Raw genomic sequence first — 24,949 nt, 5'->3', positions numbered from 1 at the left:
TTCTCTACGGCTGACTAATATGTTGGAGGCTCTGGACGAGAATATTTAATATAGCTTTATATCAAAACTTCAAAAGCTGTCGGAAGTCTTTTTTTTCAAGTGCCGTATCTGTTACCTTCGCTGCCCTGACTGCATGGCTGGCTGTCACTAGTGTCCAAATGCCGGTGGTCGCATATTGCTCGCGCTCGTGCACAACGCAACAAACAAACTTCGGGAGAGAACGCCACTATAAGCACTTTTCATGGCCACGGACAACGACAGCAGCAGTCTAACTGCGGAGGGAGAGTACTGTTTCTGTTTGTGGCATGACGCTGCATGCAACGAATGTACCCGTACTATTAATCAGACTCCTGCTGTCAGTCCTGTCACTGTGTTCCCCTAACCTCGATGCATCATCACTAGCCGGCCTACAGCCAAAAGAGAGACAGAGATAACTTGAAGGAGGCTAGGCGGGCAGGCCGCAGGCGGCTATATAAAGAATAACCATATTCATTATTAATTTAACTTGACGCAGTGACTGACAGTCAGTAGCATGCATACCTGTTAAGCTGGGTTAGCTGGCTCAGACTGTGTTCCTCTGACCCCGATGGTAGGAGGGGGCCAGTATCGGGTGAATCGCTGTCGCTGGTGTCTTTCTCAACAGGTGGAGGTGGAGGAGGAGGTGGACGAGGGACCGGGCGAACAAAATAGCTATCTAATTTGGGAAGTTTAGCTTTTGCTAGTTCCCTTTCCTCCTTTGCTTTGCGCTTTTCATTTCCACTTTTGTGTTTATATCCGCTCATGATTAGATTAGGCACTAATAGGCAGGCTCCGCTGTTGTACCTGGCTGGCTGGCTTATTGTGTTGTTGACAAGCAGACAAGCGATTGATGATGACGTTCTGCCCCCAGTGCCCCATGACCTTTTGGGGCAGGCAGGTGTTGATGACGAATCGATACTTACCCAAAATAAAATCACCAATGTATTTTGGGTTGGAGACAAATCAGACAATGCAATGCTGCTGCATCATGCAATGTTAACTTTGAATCCGTGTGAAATAAAATAAACCAACCAACACACACTGACACACACACAACACAATATTTATTTCAATATTATTGAATGGCTTTTACGGTTGAAGAACGGCTCAAAATCACCTTTGTCAATAACTACCAACAAGTTAACAACCATGAGACATGGAATCCTTGCGTGCAGTGGCAGTGGCAGTGCCACTGCTATCCTTCAACGTCTGGGAGGGAGAATGGAGAAGGCCCGGCTCAGTCTGCCTCTGCCCCCTAGAGGCGGGCCTGGCAAAAGTGTTACATTCTTTATAGAAATATTTTTTCTGCGGTCAGGCGCGCGGCCGGCGCGGGCCCCCAAGAGGCCCGGGCCGAGGTGTGACCACCCCCCCGGTAGCTCCGCCCCTGCGTGTGCGTGTGCGTGTGCGTGTGCGTGCGTGCGTTGAAGTTGTACACAGCATTTAGTCAGGGGATATTAATAAAATCTGGGAATACATTTCTTACCAAGAATTTTCTTCACCAATGTGTTTGTAAAGGTGTCTACTAACATATCCCACATTGGTTTCTATTCAACCACCCTAGGGGAATGTTTGACAGCTGCTGAAAGTTGGGGTGCCATACAACCATTATAAGGCAACATTTTCTCAATTTCATTATGCTTTAAGTAGCATGTGGCATGTCAAACTAGGGTGTTTTCCAAGCATTAGTTTTGCATGAAAAACACTCCTTGGACTTAGTGTGTCAGAAACAGATTTCCATAAGCAATATAAATTTTGAACTCACAAAAGTGACTACTGGCCAATATCAGCGCGTCTTTTCCGGGACTTCTGTTTTTATTAATAATGAAATAAAAATGACGCTCCTTACGTTAATTCACATATTGTACATATATTGAATAAATTGTCTTCTTCGTTTCTATTATTCCAGAAGCCACAGACCAGGGTCTCCAACACCCAGCCTTCTGTCTGTGAAGAGTGACTGGTCTATGGGAATACCTCCTAACTTCAGTAATGAACCTGGACCTCCACACACACAGTATGTCAATCCTCCTGTACAATATACACCCTATGGACCTCATTCACAACAGCGTTTACGCTCATATCGTGCAGCGGAGCGTGAGCGTACGGGCATTTACGAGGATTCCCACATTACGTGGGAATTCATGGCCATGGCCATGAACTTGACGTTGACGTCCGTTGGTCGTAAACTCCGCTCAGTTCCACGTCAGCTCAGAGGGTAGTGTACTCGCGATCAAGGCATGCGTATATTTATTCAGAAGGCTTTAGTCTTCATGCTGAATCAATTAATAGTTGCCAGACCTCAAATAAAATATGTAGGGTGTGTGTCCCCAATATTGGTCAGCACATACAAAAATGATAGCCTATATAAAAGCCGAGAGGCATTGGTCAAGTTAGCCTATAGTCCTATAAAGAAACTGCCCCCGCGGCCGAAGACCGACACCTTTTTATTTATTTATTAGGATATTTCTAGCATTCGGTTCACTCTCAGCAGCCTTCTACTCGTAGTGCAACGCGTTGTGAGCTTGTAGATCGGCTATCGCGGACTCGCGCTGCATGTTAGAAAACAAACTCACAATTATAATAAGAACATGCACTTATCTGCACTGTACAAATCCAACGTTGTTTAGTGTAGTAATGCCTGCAGTAGGCCTATTTAAATTGTTTTGTTACGGGGCTCCTCTGCTCTGAGTCATGATGAGATACACTATACAAACTATAACACTATACAATATACACACTATAACACTATAAAATGTCTTTTTATACGTGCTCCTTGGGCTAAAAATGGCCATAGCCGTCATCATAAATGTGATGAGGTCAGCACATTAGGGCATATTTGGGCAAGTGGCTATGGACAAACTAGGGGGTCTATGGCCACACTAGGGGTCAAACTAGGGGGTTTTCATGATTCTGAATCCATTCCAAGCATTAGTTTTGCACGAAAAACACTCCTTCGACTTACTGTGTCAGAAACAGCTAGCAATATACATTTTGAACTCACAAAAGTGACTACTGGCCAATAACAGCGCGCCTTTTCTGGGACTTCTGTTTTTTATTAATAACGAAATAAAAAATGACGCTCCGTTAATTCACATATTGTACATTACACCTTTTTATTTATTTATTAGGATATTTCTAGCATTCGGCTCACTCTCAGCAGCCTTCTACTCGCAGTGCAACGCGTTGTGAGCTTGTAGATTGGCTATCGCGGACTTGCGCTGCATGTTAGAAAACAAACTTACAATTATAATTAGAACATGCACTTATCTGCACTGTACAAATCCAACGTTGTTTAGTGTAGTAATGCCTGCAGTAGGCCTATTTAAATTGTTTTGTTACGGGGCTCCTCTGCTCTGAGTCAGTTATGACTGTCGGTGTGTGTGTGTTTGTGTATGTGTGTGTGTGTGTGTGTGGGGGGGGGGGGGGGGGGACGGACGGACGGACGGACGGACGGACGGACAGCAGCATGCTGCCGCTGATCCAAGTCCAATCTGGGTGAAATTCACATCGTAAAATTAATATAACGGCGCGTCATTCGGCCAGTCATAGTTTTAAGCCAGCTCACCTTAATTCATTATAATATGGGCAACTTATAGCTGTGTAGGCTGTAGGCTACTACATTGATCTCATCATGAGATCAATCAAGTTTGGTGCCAACTAAAGCCAAATGTCCCGCGGATCATTTTAATATGACGACATCATGAAATGAACCTGCACTTATACATCTGACAAAGAGGATATAGGCTACCCGCCGTATGGTTGACATTTTAATTATAGCTATAGGCCTACGTGTCCATGATCAGAACAAATCCATTCTCCACATGGCATTCAGACAGATGACAGTGAGATGATATTAATCTAAAAGACGGACTTCCACTAATTAATCAATGCAGCTCTGATTAAAAAAATAAATATCGGATGTCTTTTTATATATAGGCTATCTGCACAGCACTGACCGTGGCAGTGATTTCTTTCCAGCAATCATTTTTATTTTAATTTGGAAAATATCATTATTTTGTTGCTTCCACACCGTCAGGAGGACTCGTTTGCACTGTAAGGCCTATAGTTTTTTGACTGCTGTCTGCTGAGTCATGCTTGACGGCTTTTATGGTGTGAAATGGGGCGTGGAACAATGTAAATGAAGTTGTCGGGTGATTTTCCGATCATTTATTGGCACCCGCTCGCATTCATTATGTGACATACACCTGTGTAGCCTACTGTACCTGTGTACATACACCTGTGTACTTTTTGAATGGCACGGGAGATTTTCGCAGGTTCAGCGTAGGGTATACAGTATATAGCCTACACAGTCCTTTACACACTTCATTTACTCCTGGGCGTACATTTCCGTTGTGAATGAGGACCTATAACACTATACAATATACACACTACAACACTACTAGGTGTCTACTAACATATCCCACATTGGTTTCTATTCAACCACCCTAGGGGAATGTTTGACAGCTGCTGAAAGTTGGGGTGCCATACAACCATTATAAGGCAAAATGTTCTCAATTTCATTATGCTTTAAGTAGCATGTGGCGTGTCAAACTAGGGTGTTTTCATGATTCTGAATCCATTCCAAGCATTACTTTTGCACAAAAACACTCCTTGGGCTAAACATGGCCATAGCCGTCATCACATATGTGATGAGGTCAGCACATTAGGGCAAGTGGCTATGGCCAAACTAGGGGGTCTATGGCCACACTCGGGGTCAAACTAGGGGTTTTTCATGATTCTGAATCCATTCCAAGCATTAGTTTTGCATGAAAAACACTCCTTGGACTTAGTGTGTCAGAAACAGCTTTCCATAAGCAATATCAATTTTGAACTCACAAAAGTGACTACTGGCCAATATCAGCGCGTCTTTTCCGGGACTTCTGTTTTTATTAATAATGAAATAAAAAATGACGCTCCTTACGTTAATTCACATATTGTACATATATTGAATAAATTGTCTTCTTCGTTTCTATTATTCCAGAAGCCACAGACCAGTGTCTCCAACACCCAGCCTTCTGTCTGTGAAGAGTGACTGGTCTATGGGAATACCTCCTAACTTCAGTAATGAACCTGGACCTCCACACACACAGTATGTCAATCCTCCTGTACAATATACACCCTATGGACCTCATTCACAACAGCGTTTACGCTCATATCGTGCAGCGGAGCGTGAGCGTATACGGGCAATTACGAGGATTCCCACATTACGTGGGAATTCATGGCCATGGCCATGAACTTGACGTTGATGTCCGTTGGTCGTAAACTCCGCTCAGTTCCACGTCAGCTCAGAGGGTAGTGTACTCGCGATCAAGGCATGCGTATATTTATTCAGAAGGCTTTAGTCTTCATGCTGAATCAATTAATAGTTGCCAGACCTCAAATACAATATGTAGGGTGTGTCCCCAATATTGGTCAGCACATCAAAAAATGATAGCCTATATAAAAGCCGAGAGGCATTGGTCAAGTTAGCCTATAGTCCTATAAAGAAACTGCCCCCGCGGCCGAAGACCGACACCTTTTTATTTATTTATTAGGATATTTCTAACATTCGGCTCACTCTCAGCAGCCTTCTACTCGCAGTGCAACGCGTTGTGAGCTTGTAGATCGGCTATCGCGGACTCGCGCTGCATGTTAGAAAACAAACTCACAATTATAATAAGAACATGCACTTATCTGCACTGTACAAATCCAACGTTGTTTAGTGTAGTAATGCTTGCAGTAGGCCTATTTAAATTGTTTTGTTACGGGGCTCCTCTGCTCTGAGTCATGATGAGATACACTATACAAACTATAACACTATACAATATACACACTATAACAATATAAAATGTCTTTTTATACGTGCTCCTTGGGCTAAAAATGGCCATAGCCGTCATCATAAATGTGATGAGGTCAGCACATTAGGGCATATTTGGGCAAGTGGCTATGGACAAACTAGGGGGTCTATGGCCACACTAGGGGTCAAACTAGGGGGTTTTCATGATTCTGAATCCATTCCAAGCATTAGTTTTGCACGAAAAACACTCCTTCGACTTACTGTGTCAGAAACAGCTAGCAATATACATTTTTAACTCACAAAAGTGACTACTGGCCAATAACAGCAAGCCTTTTCTGGGACTTCTGTTTTTTATTAATAACGAAATAAAAAAGTGACGCTCCTTACGTTAATTCACATATTGTACACATATTGAATAAATTGTCTTCTTCGTTTCTATTATTCCAGAAGCCACAGACCAGGGTCTCCAACACCCAGCCTTCTGTCTGTGAAGAGTGACTGGTCTATGGGAATACCTCCTAACTTCAGTAATGAACCTGGACCTCCACACACACAGTATGTCAATCCTCCTGTACAATATACACCCTATGGACCTCATTCACAACAGCGTTTACACTCATATCGTGCAGCGGAGCGTGAGCGTACGGGCATTTACGAGGATTCCCACATTACGTGGGAATTCATGGCCATGGCCATGAACTTGACGTTGACGTCCGTTGGTCGTAATCTCCGCTCAGTTCCACGTCAGCTCAGAGGGTAGTGTACTCGCGATCAAGGCATGCGTATATTTATTCAGAAGGCTTTAGTCTTCATGCTGAATCAATTAATAGTTGCCAGACCTCAAATAAAATATGTAAGGTGTGTCCCCAATATTGGTCGGCACATAAAAAAATGATAGCCTATATAAAAGCCGAGAGGCATTGGTCAAGTTAGCCTATAGTCCCATAAAGAAACTGCCCCCGCGGCCGAAGACCGACACCTTTTTATTTATTTATTAGGATATTTCTAACATTCGGCTCACTCTCAGCAGCCTTCTACTCGCAGTGCAACGCGTTGTGAGCTTGTAGATCGGCTATCGCGGACTCGCGCTGCATGTTAGAAAACAAACTCACAATTATAATAAGAACATGCACTTATCTGCACTGTACAAATCCAACGTTGTTTAGTGTAGTAATGCCTGCAGTAGGCCTATTTAAATTGTTTTGTTACGGGGCTCCTCTGCTCTGAGTCATGATGAGATACACTATACAAACTATAACACTATACAATATACACACTATAACACTATAAAATGTCTTTTTATACGTGCTCCTTGGGCTAAAAATGGCCATAGCCGTCATCATAAATTTGATGAGGTCAGCACATTAGGGCATATTTGGGCAAGTGGCTATGGACAAACTAGGGGGTCTATGGCCACACTAGGGGTCAAACTAGGGGGTTTTCATGATTCTGAATCCATTCCAAGCATTAGTTTTGCACGAAAAACACTCCTTCGACTTACTGTGTCAGAAACAGCTAGCAATATACATTTTTAACTCACAAAAGTGAATACTGGCCAATAACAGCGAGCCTTTTCTGGGACTTCTGTTTTTTATTAATAACGAAATAAAAAATGACGCTCCTTACGTTAATTCACATATTGTACACATATTGTTCGGATTTTAATCCCTCCGAAAGGGAATGTTTGCCCTGGTAGTTCTGGCAATGATAACTACTCAGCCTCACACACATTGGAATAAACTTGAGAAACAAATAACTGTCTTTTAACTCTTGTTATTTATTTTACCAAAACTCTTTCACACACAACCACACACACTCTCTCTATACTTGTGTACGGTTATGGCCGACCCGTGAGTTGAGGCGCTAGCAATAGCCTCAAGTAAATAAACAATACGTTGCTGCAGGCAGGCAGGTAATTTACTGTAACACACCAAAGAAAACAAATCACACTATTAATATTATAACATCTACACATTGACTGTAAACCTGAACATCATGCAAGAAATTATGAAGGAATTAATGTCATACTAACAATTAAACCGCTGGTACTTACACATTGGTCTCTACCAGTTGACAAACATCTCCGCACTGAATAAAAGACCAGCTTGCACATGCGCAGTAGCGTCCCTCACCAAAACATTCCCTCAAAATGACATATAAACACGGGTTCCAATAAAATACAGTTAAACATGCTCACCTTTCCCATGCAATAAAATCACCCCTAAACATACATATTTACCCAAATTATCCCCTCATTTTACTCCTGAGATAAGTTTGTAAACTTTATGGTAGAATAATAAAACACGATGTTCTGTTAGCCAGGTGTGCGACCCCTTCTCAGCCACTAGAGGCACTCGTCCACCCATAAATAACCCCACACATATTGAATAAATTGTCTTCTTCGTTTCTATTATTCCAGAAGCCACAGACCAGGGTCTCCAACACCCAGCCTTCTGTCTGTGAAGAGTGACTGGTCTATGGGAATACCTCCTAACTTCAGTAATGAACCTGGACCTCCACACACACAGTATGTCAATCCTCCTGTACAATATACACCCTATGGACCTCATTCACAACAGCGTTTACGCTCATATCGTGCAGCGGAGCGTGAGCGTACGGGCATTTACGAGGATTCCAACATTACGTGGGAATTCATGGCCATGGCCATGAACTTGACGTTGACGTCCGTTGGTCGTAATCTCCGCTCAGTTCCACGTCAGCTCAGAGGGTAGTGTACTCGCGATCAAGGCATGCGTATATTTATTCAGAAGGCTTTAGTCTTCATGCTGAATCAATTAATAGTTGCCAGACCTCAAATAAAATATGTAGGGTGTGTCCCCAATATTGGTCAGCACATACAAAAATGATAGCCTATATAAAAGCCGAGAGGCATTGGTCAAGTTAGCCTATAGTCCCATAAAGAAACTGCCCCCGCGGCCGAAGACCGACACCTTTTTATTTATTTATTAGGATATTTCTAACATTCGGCTCACTCTCAGCAGCCTTCTACTCGCAGTGCAACGCGTTGTGAGCTTGTAGATCGGCTATCGCGGACTCGCGCTGCATGTTAGAAAACAAATTCACAATTATAATAAGAACATGCACTTATCTGCACTGTACAAATCCAACGTTGTTTAGTGTAGTAATGCCTGCAATAGGCCTATTTAAATTGTTTTGTTACGGGGCTCCTCTGCTCTGAGTCATGATGAGATACACTATACAAACTATAACACTATACAATATACACACTATAACACTATAAAATGTCTTTTTATACGTGCTCCTTGGGCTAAAAATGGCCATAGCCGTCATCATAAATTTGATGAGGTCAGCACATTAGGGCATATTTGGGCAAGTGGCTATGGACAAACTAGGGGGTCTATGGCCACACTAGGGGTCAAACTAGGGGGTTTTCATGATTCTGAATCCATTCCAAGCATTAGTTTTGCACGAAAAACACTCCTTCGACTTACTGTGTCAGAAACAGCTAGCAATATACATTTTTAACTCACAAAAGTGAATACTGGCCAATAACAGCGAGCCTTTTCTGGGACTTCTGTTTTTTATTAATAACGAAATAAAAAATTACGCTCCTTACGTTAATTCACATATTGTACACATATTGTTCGGATTTTAATCCCTCCGAAAGGGAATGTTTGCCCTGGTAGTTCTGGCAATGATAACTACTCAGCCTCACACACATTGGAATAAACTTGAGAAACAAATAACTGTCTTTTAACTCTTGTTATTTATTTTACCAAAACTCTTTCACACACAACCACACACACTCTCTCTATACTTGTGTACGGTTATGGCCGACCCGTGAGTTGAGGCGCTAGCAATAGCCTCAAGTAAATAAACAATACGTTGCTGCAGGCAGGCAGGTAATTTACTGTAACACACCAAAGAAAACAAATCACACTATTAATATTATAACATCTACACATTGACTGTAAACCTGAACATCATGCAAGAAATTATGAAGGAATTAATGTCATACTAACAATTAAACCGCTGGTACTTACACATTGGTCTCTACCAGTTGACAAACATCTCCGCACTGAATAAAAGACCAGCTTGCACATGCGCAGTAGCGTCCCTCACCAAAACATTCCCTCAAAATGACATATAAACACGGGTTCCAATAAAATACAGTTAAACATGCTCACCTTTCCCATGCAATAAAATCACCCCTAAACATACATATTTACCCAAATTATCCCCTCATTTTACTCCTGAGATAAGTTTGTAAACTTTATGGTAGAATAATAAAACACGATGTTCTGTTAGCCAGGTGTGCGACCCCTTCTCAGCCACTAGAGGCACTCGTCCACCCATAAATAACCCCACACATATTGAATAAATTGTCTTCTTCGTTTCTATTATTCCAGAAGCCACAGACCAGGGTCTCCAACACCCAGCCTTCTGTCTGTGAAGAGTGACTGGTCTATGGGAATACCTCCTAACTTCAGTAATGAACCTGGACCTCCACACACACAGTATGTCAATCCTCCTGTACAATATACACCCTATGGACCTCATTCACAACAGCGTTTACGCTCATATCGTGCAGCGGAGCGTGAGCGTACGGGCATTTACGAGGATTCCCACATTACGTGGGAATTCATGGCCATGGCAATGAACTTGACGTTGATGTCCGTTGGTCGTAAACTCCGCTCAGTTCCACGTCAGCTCAGAGGGTAGTGTACTCGCGATCAAGGCATGCGTATATTTATTCAGAAGGCTTTAGTCTTCATGCTGAATCAATTAATAGTTGCCAGACCTCAAATAAAATATGTAGGGTGTGTCCCCAATATTGGTCAGCACATAAAAAAATGATAGCCTATATAAAAGCCGAGAGGCATTGGTCAAGTTAGCCTATAGTCCTATACAGAAACTGCCCCCGCGGCCGAAGACCGACACCTTTTTATTTATTTATTAGGATATTTCTAGCATTCGGCTCACTCTCAGCAGCCTTCTACTCGCAGTGCAACGCGTTGTGAGCTTGTAGATCGGCTATCGCGGACTCGCGCTGCATGTTAGAAAACAAACTCACAATTATAATAAGAACATGCACTTATCTGCACTGTACAAATCCAACGTTGTTTAGTGTAGTAATGCCTGCAGTAGGACTATTTAAATTGTTTTGTTACGGGGCTCCTCTGCTCTGAGTCAGTTATGACTGTCGGTTTGTGTGTTTGTGTGTGTGTGTGTGTGTGTGTGTGTGTGTGTGTGTGTCTGTGGGGGGACGGACGGATGGACGGACGGACGGACGGACAGCAGCATGCTGCCGCTGAACCAAGTCCAATCTGGGTGAAATTCACATCGTAAAATTAATATAACGGCGCGTCATTCGGCCAGTCATAGTTTTAAGCCAGCTCACCTTAATTCATTATAATATGGGCAACTGTAGCTGTGTAGGCTGTAGGCTACTACATTGATCTCATCATGAGATCAATCAAGTTTGGTGCCAACTAAAGCCAAATGTCCCGCGGATCATTTTAATATGACGACATCATGAAATGAACCTGCACTTATACATCTGACAAAGAGGATATAGGCTACCCGCCGTATGGTTGACATTTTAATTATAGCTATAGGCCTACGTGTCCATGATCAGAACAAATCCATTCTCCACATGGCATTCAGACAGATGACAGTGAGATGATATTAATCTAAAAGACGGACTTCCACTAATAATCAATGCAGCTCTGATTAAAAAAATAAATATCGGATGTCTTTTTATATCTGCACAGCACTGACCGTGGCAGTGATTTCTTTCCAGCAATCATTTTTATTTTAATTTGGAAAATATCATTATTTTGTTGCTTCCACACCGTCAGGAGGACTCGTTTGCACTGTAAGGCCTATAGTTTTTTGACTGCTGTCTGCTGAGTCATGCTTGACGGCTTTTATGGTGTGAAATGGGGCGTGGAACAATGTAAATGAAGTTGTCGGGTGATTTTCCGATCATTTGGCACCCGCTCGCATTCATTATGTGACATACACCTGTGTAGCCTACTGTACCTGTGTACATACACCTGTGTACTTTTTGAATGGCACGGGAGATTTTCGCAGGTTCAGCGTAGGGTATACAGTATATAGCCTACACAGTCCTTTACACACTTCATTTACTCCTGGGCGTACATTTCTGTTGTGAATGAGGACCTATAACACTATACAATATACACACTACAACACTACTAGGTGTCTACTAACATATCCCACATTGGTTTCTATTCAACCACCCTAGGGGAATGTTTGACAGCTGCTGAAAGTTGGGGTGCCATACAACAATTATAAGGCAAAATGTTCTCAATTTCATTATGCTTTAAGTAGCATGTGGCGTGTCAAACTAGGGTGTTTTCATGATTCTGAATCCATTCCAAGCATTACTTTTGCACAAAAAACACTCCTTGGGCTAAACATGGCCATAGCCGTCATCACATATGTGATGAGGTCAGCACATTAGGGCAAGTGGCTATGGCCAAACTAGGGGGTCTATGGCCACACTCAGGGTCAAACTAGGGGGTTTTCATGATTCTGAATCCATTCCAAGCATTAGTTTTGCATGAAAAACACTCCTTGGACTTAGTGTGTCAGAAACAGCTTTCCATAAGCAATATCAATTTTGAACTCACAAAAGTGACTACTGGCCAATATCAGCGCGTCTTTTCCGGGACTTCTGTTTTTATTAATAATGAAATAAAAAATGACGCTCCTTACGTTAATTCACATATTGTACACATATTGAATAAATTGTCTTCTTCATTTCTATTATTCCAGAAGCCACAGACCAGGGTCTCCAACACCCAGCCTTCTGTCTGTGAAGAGTGACTGGTCTATGGGAATACCTCCTAACTTCAGTAATGAACCTGGACCTCCACACACACAGTATGTCAATCCTCCTGTACAATATACACCATATGGACCTCATTCACAACAGCGTTTACGCAGGATTCCCACATTACGTGGGAATTCATGGCCATGGCCATGAACTTGACGTTGAGTTCGCTCAGTTCCACGTCAGCTCAGAGGGTAGTGTACTCGCGATCAAGGCATGCGTATATTTATTCAGAAGGCTTTAGTCTTCATGCTGAATCAATTAATAGTTGCCAGACCTCAAATAAAATATGTAGGGTGTGTCCCCAATATTGGTCAGCACATAAAAAAATAATAGCCTATATAAAAGCCGAGAGGCATTGGTCAAGTTAGCCTATAGTCCTATACAGAAACTGCCCCCGCGGCCGAAGACCGACACCTTTTTATTTATTTATTAGGATATTTCGGCTCACTCTCAGCAGCCTTCTACTCGCAGTGCAACGCGTTGTGAGCTAATATGTCATACTATATTATTATATGTCCATATTAAATACCATTCTATAGTAATACATGTCCTTCATCTCCACAGGGAGAGGAAGAGGAGTCGTGTTGTGGCAGAGCAGGCGTCCAGGTGTTCAGTGTGTGAGGAGGTTCTGACAGATCCAGTCTCTACCAGCTGTGGACACTGGTTCTGCAGACAGTGCATCACCTCATACTGGGACCAGTCTGCTCCCACAGGACACCGTGGCTGTCCCCAGTGTGGAAAGACATCCAGAACCACACCTGGACTTTTCTGTACGGTATTAAATTGGTAATGTGTGCTGTAAAGATGTAAAGTTATAAATGAACCTCAATGTTTAAAACATAAATGTTCTTCTCATTGCAGATGTCAGTCTGCACGATTATAAGGACAGTCTGAATAGTCTTGATGAAGTGAAAGACGACATGACGGAAGAGTCTGGAACCTCCGTCACCAGCACCTACTCAGAGCTCTATATCTCAGCGGGAGAGAGTGAAGGGGTTAATCGCCAACATGAGGTGATACAGCTTGAGACAGCTTCCAACATGAAGACCTTCCATGACGAACCAATCAACTGCAGTAAAATCTTTAAGATCCTCCTCCCTGGCAGAGAGACACCCAGCACAAGTGTTCTGACCGAAGGCATCGCTGGCATTGGAAAAACATTCTCTGTGCGCAAGTTTGCTCTGGACTGGGCAAGAGGTTTGGAGAATCAAGATATAGATCTCCTGGTTCTCTTTTCATTCCGGGAGCTGAACTTGGTCAGAGATAAGCAGTACAGCCTTCTCAAACTGATCCATGATTTCCACCCAACATTAAAGAAGGTCACAGCAGAGCAGCTCGCTGCCTGGAAAGTTTGCTTCATCTTTGATGGCCTCGATGAAAGCAGGTTTCCATTGCACTTCGACAAAAATGAAATCATCTCTGATGTCACAGTGACATCATCGGTGGATTATCTGTTGACAAACCTCATCAAGAGGAATCTGCTCCCCTCAGCCCTCCTCTGGATAACCACCAGACCAGCAGCAGCCAATCAGATCCCTCCTGCATGTGTTGACATGGTGACAGAAGTGCGAGGGTTCACAGACCCCCAGAAGGAGAAGTACTTCAGGAAGAGATTCAGTGAAGAGAAGCTGGCCGACAGAGTCCTCTCACACTTGAAGACATCGAGGAGCCTCCACATCATGTGTTACATCCCACTCTTCTGTTGGATCATTGCTACCGTTCTGCTGGACATGTTGAGGACACACACCACGATAGGACAGCTGCCCAAGACCCTGACTGAGATGTGCTGCCAATTCCTGTTGGTTCTGACAAACAGGAAGAAGCAGAAGTATGATGAGACTCATGATGTGAAAAAGAAAAAAAAGAAAAAGGGGACTCAACAGCAGCTCACAAAGACTGACAGGGATGTTCTTCTGAATCTGGGCAAGCTGGCATTTCAACATCTGAAGAAAAGTAGCATCATGTTCTACCAAGAAGACCTGGAAGAGTGTCGTCTTGATGTGAAAGACGCCGCGCTGTACTCAGGAGTGTGCACGCAGATCTTCAAAAGAGAGAGTGTGCTCTTCCAGAAAACGGTCTACAGCTTTGTTCATCTGAGCATCCAGGAGTTTCTGGCTGCAGTCTACCTGTTCCACTGTTTCACACAGGAGAACATGAAGGTACTGAATACATTCCTGGGAGATGAAATCTACAGTTTCAGCTCCCTCTCTGACTTCCTGAAAGCTGCTATGAAAAAATCCCAGAAGAGTAAAAATGGCCACCTGGACCTACTTGTTCGCTTCCTTCATGGCCTCTCACTGAAGTCCAACCAGAGTCTGTTAGGAGGTCTGCTGGGTCAGACAGAGAACAGTCCAAAAGAGATCCAGAAAGCCATCCATAACCTGAAGGGGATGTTAACTGGTGATGCCTCTCCTGACAGATGTATCAACATCTTCCACTGTCTGATGGAGATGAACGACAACTCATTACATCAGGAGATCCAACAGTTCCTGAAGTCAGAGAACAGAACAGAGAAACTGTCTGAGACCCAGTGTTCAGCTCTGGCCGTCATGCTGCAGATGTCAGAGGAGGTTTTGGAAGAGTTGGACCTGGACAAATACAACACATCAGTGGAGGGGCGAAGGAGACTGGTCCCAGCTGTGAGGAACTGCAGAAAGGCTCGGTTAGTAGTCGAGTGAATAGAAACATCCTAGAGTCAATCTGCCATTACAGTTAACACTATAGTTGTAAATGAAGGTTGGCATAAAAGTTGTCATTTCAAATAGTGATTAGTGGTATTGTGGGTATTGTGTGTATTGTCTGCATTGTTCTGCGTTGTTCCCCCCCCTTTTTAACACCATAAAAGACAGCCAAAATACCCAACGTTAAACCCGCTTCACTGTGGTGAAAGCACTCAGTAGAACAAGTTGAAAGGTGTCACTCGTCAATAACAAAATATCTATAAGCATACAATGCTTTGCATCGCAACACATGACAGCTTGTAGGTCTGGTTTATTATCAAAGCGAGTCCCTCGATGCGATGTAATATAAACAACAGCCAAAGCTTTTGAAAGTGATACAAAGTTGACCTAGATGGAAAGGCCATGGAGTCACTTCATCTGTAGGGTCCATCCTCCAGGGACCATGTGTGTGATATGATCTGTAGGCTCCATCCTCCAGAGACCATGTTTTTGATATGATCTGTAGGGTCCATCCTCCAGGGACCATGTGTGTGATATGATCTGTAGGGTCCATCCTCCAGGGACCATGTGTATGATATGATCTGTAGGGTCCATCCTCCAGGGACCATGTGTGTGATATGATCTGTAGGGTCCATCCTCCAGAGACCATGTGTGTGATATGATCTGTAGGGTCTGTCCTCCAGGGACCATGCGTATGATATGATCTGTAGGGTCCATCCTCCAGGGACCATGTGTGTGATATGATCTGTAGGGTCCATCCTCCAGGGACCATGTGTGTGATATGATCTGTAGGGTTCATCCTCCAGGGACCATGTGTGTGATATGATCTGTAGGGTCCATCCTCCAGGGACCATGTGTGTGATATGATCTGTAGGGTCCATCCTCCAGGGACCATGTGTGTGATATGATCTGTAGGGTCCATCCTTCAGAGACCATGTGTGTGATATGATCTGTAGGGTCCATCCTCCAGGGACCATGTGTGTGATATGATCTGTAGGGTCCATCCTCCAGAGACCATGTGTGTGATATGATCTGTAGGGTTCATCCTCCAGGGACCATGTGTGTGATATGATCTGTAGGGTCCATCCTCCAGGGACCATGTGTGTGATATGATCTGTAGGGTCCATCCTCCAGGGACCATGTGTGTGATAAGGCAGAGGAAAGCCTATGGGGTCATCAAAGTCTTAAGTGTCATCATCTGGCTAGCATAAAGGTGCACAACATTCTGGCAAGAATTTAAAGATAATGTTGTTTGGGTCCTAAGTGTTGTAGCTGGCGAATTAAATCAATTGTCAGCGTCAGAAGGATAACTAAAAACATAAAAAAATGAAATAATAAACAAACAGAAAAAAAGAAAATTAAAGAAGAAAAGTGAAAAGAAAAGATTATGTTTTTGCACCGTTCAAAATAAAGATAACAGTTACCATCCAGTAGCGTAGTGGGACAAAGGAACATTATTAATAATATTAGACACTTCTTATATCTGCTGTGCATATGTTTGATGCAACGTTTGGAGTTGCTCATTTCCTTTTCTTGGGTTAACAAAAAAGAAAAGAAAATTGGATAATTCTTTCATCATTCTTATAACTGTCCAGCTGGTCAGAGCATCACTAGCATGTCCTGGTTCTGTCTCTTGTTCCATATTGTAGGTTATCAAATGTTATAATATTGTAGGTTATGAAATGTTATAACCAGTGTTGTTTTTGTCGACTAAAACTATGACAAAAAATGTTCGTCGACTACCTTTTTCCACTGAGGAAAACTAAATGAAAACTAAGCTATGATGACTAAAACTAAGACTAAATATACTGACAATTTTGTCAACAAATACAAACTAGACTAAAATGTTAGGAGGGGACTAGTGGACAAGATATCCAGTATAAGTCATTTTACACTTGATTGCATGCTGAACGCAGCAGCGCTGTGAGCTTGTAGATCGGCTATTTTCAGCAAAAATCTGTCATGACGGCATCAAGGCCCGCCACAATACATTTTAGTCGACTAAATCAACTGTAGATTTAGTCGACTAAAATCTTATGACATTTAGCCGACTAAAACTAGACTAAACACTAAAACATTCCAGGTGACTAAAATGAAATGAAAGCTATTCAAACTAAAATCAAAATGTGCTGCCAAAAACAACACATAACATTCTTTAGGTTATGAAATGTAATAATATTGTAGGTTATGAAATGTAATAATATTGTAGGTTGTGAAATGTTATTATTGTAGGTTATGAAATGGTATAATATTGTAGGTTATGCAATATTATAATATTGGGGTAAATTCAAACTAACAGTAAAGCCTACAGCTGTGGCCCAGCTTGAGGAGACAGGGAACAGAAATAGAGACTGAATGCTGGTCTCCAGCAGCTTTTTTGTAAAGGTTTTACACAGTTTAGGCAGTAAATGTGCAATGTTGTTGTTCAGTCTTCATTTCACTCCTTCAACTGCTGGTTGAAATCTTTGATATCAAAATGTCTATCTTCCTCTGTACAGTCATTCTGTGCTGTCAAGTGGTGTCTATAGTATGTCTGGATAACTAGATAGGAGATGTTTTAGTTAAATTCCATGACAGTGAATGAGGTATCATTTGTTTTGATCTCTTATTTAATCTGCATTTACAGACTTGTTGGCTGTCAGCTCAGTAAGACAGACGTTGAAGTTGTGTCTTCAGCTCTCAGCTCTAATCCTTCCCATTTGAGAGAATTGGACCTCAGTGAAAACGACCTGCAGGACTCAGGACTCTGTGCTTCACTGAAGAGCCCACACTGTAGACTGGAAGTTCTAAAGTAAGATACATTTACCACATTCATTTTAATCACTTCTGTTTATTTTGCACTGTATTATGTGAATATAATATGATTGCTGAGGTGAGAATATTAATAAGCTTGATATCATGGTAACCCAAGCTTATGGGCCTGAGTAGATGTTAAAATGACCCAAATATGTTTGAAAGTGTAATAACCCTTTAAGGCAAATGTATAGGCTTCTGAGCTACTTGGTCATACAACTGGATTACACACCATAAACAGCTGATGTACAAGCTCACAACGCGCCGAGGACGCAACGCTTGTGAGCTTGTAGATCGTCTATTTTAAACGTGCGACCCGTTGTAGCTACGCCACAGTTATCAAGCTTTACCGAGGTACGCAACAGATCAACACATAATCAATATCCTGCATCTACCTACTGTACCAATCAAATATCATTATATTAGTCTAGGCCTGTGGTTCCCAAACTGAGGGTCTGGACCCCCAAGGGGGTCCCCAGATGATTAGCTTAATGTGCAACTAGTGTGGTTTCTCACTTAACAGTAAACACACCAACATACAGTTTAAGTGTATACAGACTAGTATCTGCACATTTCTAAAGGTACAATTTAATGACTTTTAAAACATTTTTAAAACCAATTTGGTAAATTGGCGAATATTACGGAAGACGCAAAAACAACATGTATCTGTGCAGCCGAGTCAAACTAAATGAAATGCCTACAATTCTTGCTTGTCAGGGTATTGGGTCCTCAGTTCAAATCATTATTTAGGTATCATTTGTTTTTATAATTTCTTATTTAATCTGCATTTACAGACTTGCTGGCTGTAAACTCAGAAAGAAAGATGTTGAAGTTGTGGCTTCAGCTCTCAGCTCTAATCCTTCCCATTTGAGAGAATTGGACCTCAGTGAAAACGACCTGCAGGACTCAGGACTAGTGGAGCTGCTCTGTGCTTCACTGAAGAGCCCACACTGTAGACTGGAAGTTCTAAAGTAAGATACATTTACCACATTTATTTTGATCACTGCTGTTTTATTATATACTGTATTATGTGAATATAATATGATTGCTGAGGTGAGAATATTAATAAGCTTGATATCATGGTAACCCAAGCTTATGGGCCTGAGTAGATGTTAAAATGACCCAAATATGTTTGAAAGTGTAATAACCCTTTAAGGCAAATGTATAGGCTTCTGAGCTACTTGGTCATACAACTGGATTACACACCATAAACAGCTGATGTACAAGCTCACAACGCGCCGAGGACGCAACGCTTGTGAGCTTGTAGATCGTCTATTTTAAACGTGCGACCCGTTGTAGCTACGCCACAGTTATCAAGCTTTACCGAGGTACGCAACAGATCAACACATAATCAATATCCTGCATCTACCTACTGTACCAATCAAATATCATTATATTAGTCTAGGCCTGTGGTTCCCAAACTGAGGGTCTGGACCCCCAAGGGGGTCCCCAGATGATTAGCTTAATGTGCAACTAGTGTGGTTTCTCACTTAACAGTAAACACACCAACATACAGTTTAAGTGTATACAGACTAGTATCTGCACATTTCTAAAGGTACAATTTAATGACTTTTAAAACATTTTTAAAACCAATTTGGTAAATTGGCGAATATTACGGAAGACGCAAAAACAACATGTATCTGTGCAGCCGAGTCAAACTAAATGAAATGCCTACAATTCTTGCTTGTCAGGGTATTGGGTCCTCAGTTCAAATCATTATTTAGGTATCATTTGTTTTTATAATTTCTTATTTAATCTGCATTTACAGACTTGCTGGCTGTAAACTCAGAAAGAAAGATGTTGAAGTTGTGGCTTCAGCTCTCAGCTCTAATCCTTCCCATTTGAGAGAATTGGACCTCAGTGAAAACGACCTGCAGGACTCAGGACTAGTGGAGCTGCTCTGTGCTTCACTGAAGAGCCCACACTGTAGACTGGAAGTTCTAAAGTAAGATACATTTACCACATTTATTTTGATCACTGCTGTTTTATTATATACTGTATTATGTGAATATAATATGAATGCTGTGGTGATGATTGAAAGTTTAATTTCCCTTTAAGGCAAATGTATAGGCTACTTCAACATATAGGGTGGTTGCACACTGAACATAGTTGATCTACAAGCTCACTGTTTCCAAATTGCTTAATGCTCAGGGTGTTGGTTCTCTGCTCTACATGTAAAGTGTCTTGAGACAACTTGTTGTGAGTTGACACTTTAATAAAATTGAACTGAATTGAATCACAGCGCGTCGAGGATGCAACACTTGTGAGCTTGTAGTGAGCTTGTAGATCGGCTACTTTCGACTTCAACCCCTTGTAGCTACGCCACAGTTATCGAGCTTTACAGTGATAAGCATGAATACATAATCAATAGTCTGCATCTACCTACTGTACCAATCAATTATCATTCTATTAGTCTAGGTCTGTGGTTCCCAAACTGAGGGTCTGGACCCCCAAGGGGGTCCCCAGATGATTAGCTTAATGTGCAGCATTGTTTTCTCACTGAACAGTAGACAAACCAACAGTATAAGTGTACAGTATACAGAGTATCTGTACATTTCTAAAGGCCAAACCACACCAAAGGGTTGGGTCGGGACAAAGTGTTTTTTAAAAAGATAAAACCACACCAATTAAACTCATTGAGTTGCAAGGAGTTACATTGGTGTGGTTGTCCCGACCCGACCCTTTGGGTGTGGTTTAGGATTTAAGGTACAATTATATTACTTTTAAAACATTTTTAAAACCAAATTGTCAAATATTACGGAAGAAAGAGGCAAACATTGTCTAACTAGCCGATCTACAAGCTCACTGTGAGGCTTTGTGAGCTTGTAGTTTGGCTATTTTCACAATATGTATCTTCATTCTTCAGGGTAGGGGGTCCCCAGTTCAGATATGATTATGTATCATTTGTTTTGATAATCTCTCATTTAATCTGCATTTACAGACTTGTTGGCTGTAAACTCAGAAAGACAGACGTTGAAGTTGTGGCTTCAGCTCTCATCTCTAATCCTTCCCATTTGAGAGAATTGGACCTCAGTGAAAACGACCTGCAGGACTCAGGACTAGTGGAGCTGCTCTGTGCTTCACTGAAGAGCCCACACAGTAGACTGGAAGTTCTAAAGTAAGATACATAGTCATCATGCTGGTTTGACATTGTAGATTATGTTGGACGGGAGCTGAGCAGCACGGTCTGCCTTAGCGTCATCATGTGGCTCCTCCGTTCCCTCGTGTGTCAACGCATCCCGTGCCTCGGCCCCCCCGCTACCATGAAATAACCCACCCTTTTCCAATTTCTCACTCAGAATCTGCTTCAGGTCATCTTCATTAGCATTAAGTGGCACATCAACCCCCAAAATATTTACCAGCAATAACAGGTTGTCCTTTGTACACCGGTCAACATTTTCCTTTGAGGGACCCTTCTGGAAATCCTTGCATGGCTTCCGCCGCAATCGGTGTATGAATGTGTGTGTGAATGGGTGAATGTAATGCACAATCTATGTAAAGCGCCTTGGGTAAAGGCGCTATATAAATGCACCATTTACCATTTACCAAAACGAGCCCCCATGTGATGTCTCGGCCTAGGGGAACCGAGACAACATAAAGTGTGGAAAACCGACCTTCCCAGCTCCCAAGAAAACCGCCGTCCAAACAGTTTACTTTTCGATGTTTTCTTTTTATTTTCTCTCTTCACTTCGGGCAACGGGTACAAAATCTCCAAGAGCGGAGGACTGAACATCAAAACAGAACTAGAAAGAAAAAGGGAATGCTTACCTCAATGAATTCAAAACCAAAATACAATCGCTAACCTCCCTGTCAGAAAACAAAATACAAACGGGAAAAACATAAGATCAGCCCCCCCCCCCCCTTTTTCTTTAGCTGAGAACCCTAGCCTAGCGGAGCAGAACTTGGCAGGAGGCCGTGTTCAAGTCAGACTGTTATCTGTCAGCTACATACTGGATCAAGTGAGACAATGTTGTATTAGGCTATCTGTTCAGCTTCACATGCACAAGTGGCTACAGAGCCAACAACGGAGCGGACGGGTTGGGAGTCAGGAAGGCACGGGTTCGCTGTCGCCGGCTCTCTGACAGCCTTTTAAACTTGGCGTCGTCCTCTGTGCACCAATCCGGCGAGGATGCGTCTGTTCCTGGCACTCCCCCTGTTACAATCACCCACTCACACCACGACACACACGCACGCGAGCCTGCACACACAGGCGCACGCGTGCACGCGCGCACACGCAAGACTACACATACACAGGAGAAAACACTGCCCGACTTCCCTTGCATAACCTTTAATATCATCACAATTTACCACATTAATTTTCATCACTTCTGTTTATTATGTACTGTATTATGTGAATATAATATGAATGTTATGGCGAGAACGTATTAATAAGCTTGATATCATGGTAACCCAAGCCTATGTGCCTGAGAGACATGAAAATTACCCCAAACATGCCTGAAAGCGTAATATCCCTTTAAGGCGAATGTATTGGCTACTATGTATTGGCAACCCATTGCAGCTACGCCACAGTTATCACGCTTCTTAATTATATTATAATAATAGGCCTACTAATACTAATAATATTAATACTAATATTACGGAAGAAAGAAGCAAACATCGTGAAAATAGCTGATCTACAAGCTCACTGTGAGGCGCTGTGAGCTTGTAGTTCTGGGGGGTCCCCTGTTGAAATATCATCATTTTAGAGCGTCCCAGTTCAAATATTATATCGAGGGGTCCCCATGAAATATTATTTTGGGAGGGTCCCCAGTTCAAATATTATTTTGAGGGGTCCCCAGTTCAAATATTATTTTGGGGGGTCCCCAGTTCAAATATTATTTTGAGGGGTCCCCAGTTCAAATATTATTTTGGGGGGTCCCCAGTTCAAATATTATTTTGGGGGGTCCCCAGTTCAAATATTATTTTGGGGGGTCCCCAGTTCAAATATTATTTTGGGGGGTCCCCAGTTCAAATATCATTATTTGGGGGTTCCCAGTTCAAATATGATTATGTCGGGGGCCAGGGTTTGTTTTAACACTAGCATGTCTGAACTCAACTCACCTACTACTCTGACGGCTAACAGTCAAGATGACCGTGTTTTTTGTGCAATTCCATTGGCCACTCTCTCCCTGCATCTCTTCTAATGCTCTTCACACCTCTCCCCCCGCGGCGGGGGGTTGACGACTTTCCATTGTCTTCTAAATGTCACATTCCAACTAATTCAAGGCAGCGTTTAAACTCGACAGGACAACTCGACTTATTTTTTCAGTTTACCAAACTATAATTATAGTGACGGTGTGAGCGCTATATTGAATACCCTTGCGCAGAGCGAGGTAATTAACGCCAGCTGCCTGCAAATTATTTGGTCTTTGATCGTGTGATTAACGGATTATATATATATAAATCCTTTTAGACAATTTACAATTTAGGCATTTAGCAGACTCTTAATCCAGAGCGATTTACATTAAGCAATAACAAAAGCATGGCATACATCACATATAAAAAGTAGTTATCATGAATCATGCGTAAACTAAGAACGTAACAGTGGAGTATCTATGTAAACTATACATACTATACTATGTACTATAAAGTGCTATGACTACATAAAATGCAATTCTAGTGCTGTGCACTTAAGCCCCTCCAACTGATCCAAAATGCCGCAGCCCGCTTGGTCTTCAACCAGCCAAAATTCTCACACGTCACCCCCCTTCTCCGCTCCCTCCATTGGCTCCCGGTCGCTGCCCGCACAGAATACAAAACTCTGATGCTGGCATTCAAAGCAACCAAAGGCATGGCCCCCCCATATCTCACAAGTATGATCGTACCCTACAAACCCTCCCGCGCACTCAGATCAGCCAACGCAGGGAAGCTGGAGGTACCTTCACTAAAAACGCCGGGACAACGCTCCACACGTCCCAAACTCTTCTCCCTTCTGGCTCCAAAACTATGGAATGCACTTCCCATCACAGTCAGAACTGCAGCCTCACTCGCAATCTTCCGCCGTAGTCTGAAAACCCACCTCTTCAGACTCCACCATGGCCTGTAGCACTTGCCCTAGCCTAGCCCCTTAGATAGCACATTATGTAGACTTAGATAGTATTTTAAACAGACCTATAGCTTGTTACGTAGACAGCTCTAGAATTGCACTTTATGTAGTCATAGCACTTATAGTACACATGTATAATATATTATATAGTATAGTATGTATAGTTAACATAGATACTCCACTGTTACGTTCTTAGTTTATGATTCATGATAACTACTTTTTATATATGTGATGTATGCCATGCTTTTGTTATTGCTTAATGCAAGTCGCTCTGGATTAAGAGCGTCTGCTAAATGCCTAAATTGTAAATTGTAGTGCTGTCTACGTAACAAGCTATAAGTCTGTTCAAAATACCATCTAAGTCTATATAAAGTGCTATCTAAGGGGCTAGGCTAGGGCAAGTGCTACGGGCCATGGTGGAGTCTGAAGAGGTGGGTTTTCAGACTACGGCGGAAGATTGGGAGTGAGGCTGCAGTTCTGACTGTGATGGGAAGTGCATTCCATAGTTTTGGAGCCAGAAGGGAGAAGAGTTTGGGACGTGTGGAGCGTTGTTATTTAGACCAAATAACAAATACAATACTGGGCGTTGGGGGTGCGTCAGCTCGGTCAGGAGGTAACAGCTGCGTCCAACACAGTTTGGGAGCGGATAAAACACTGTCCGACTTTGTATTGAGCCAATAAAATACCACACGTTATTGTAACAGCCAGAGCCAGGCGCATTGCTCAGTCAGACGAAATACGACATTAGAGTAATAAAGTCATTTTTATATAGAGGGGGAAACATTATA

General features: G+C 42.5%; 2 protein-coding genes across 2 annotated transcripts in view; both read left to right on the top strand.

The window, feature by feature from the left end:
- Positions 1 to 24,949, top strand: part of LOC306938122 (protein NLRC3-like) — a 359,664-nt gene that overhangs the window by 218,733 nt on the left and 115,982 nt on the right. The gene's annotated exons all lie outside the window — the stretch shown is intronic.
- LOC306938671 (protein NLRC3-like) overlaps positions 587 to 24,949 on the top strand; it is a gene marked incomplete at both ends in the record, with an annotated part of 38,896 nt that continues 14,533 nt past the window's right edge. Inside the window, 9 exons of the mRNA XM_079522938.1 lie at positions 587 to 677; positions 1,334 to 1,373; positions 12,581 to 12,688; positions 13,206 to 13,411; positions 13,503 to 15,303; positions 18,910 to 19,078; positions 19,415 to 19,443; positions 19,884 to 20,052; positions 21,106 to 21,233. Coding sequence (XP_079379064.1) covers positions 587 to 677; positions 1,334 to 1,373; positions 12,581 to 12,688; positions 13,206 to 13,411; positions 13,503 to 15,303; positions 18,910 to 19,078; positions 19,415 to 19,443; positions 19,884 to 20,052; positions 21,106 to 21,233 — 2,741 coding nt within the window. The remainder of the gene's footprint in view (positions 678 to 1,333; positions 1,374 to 12,580; positions 12,689 to 13,205; positions 13,412 to 13,502; positions 15,304 to 18,909; positions 19,079 to 19,414; positions 19,444 to 19,883; positions 20,053 to 21,105; positions 21,234 to 24,949) is intronic.

This window comes from Electrona antarctica (genome assembly GCF_951216825.1).
Source record: "Electrona antarctica genome assembly, chromosome: 15".
Lineage (NCBI taxonomy): Eukaryota > Metazoa > Chordata > Actinopteri > Myctophiformes > Myctophidae > Electrona > Electrona antarctica.
Note: the sequence above shows the minus strand (reverse complement) of the source record. Positions and strands in the feature narration are given on the sequence as shown.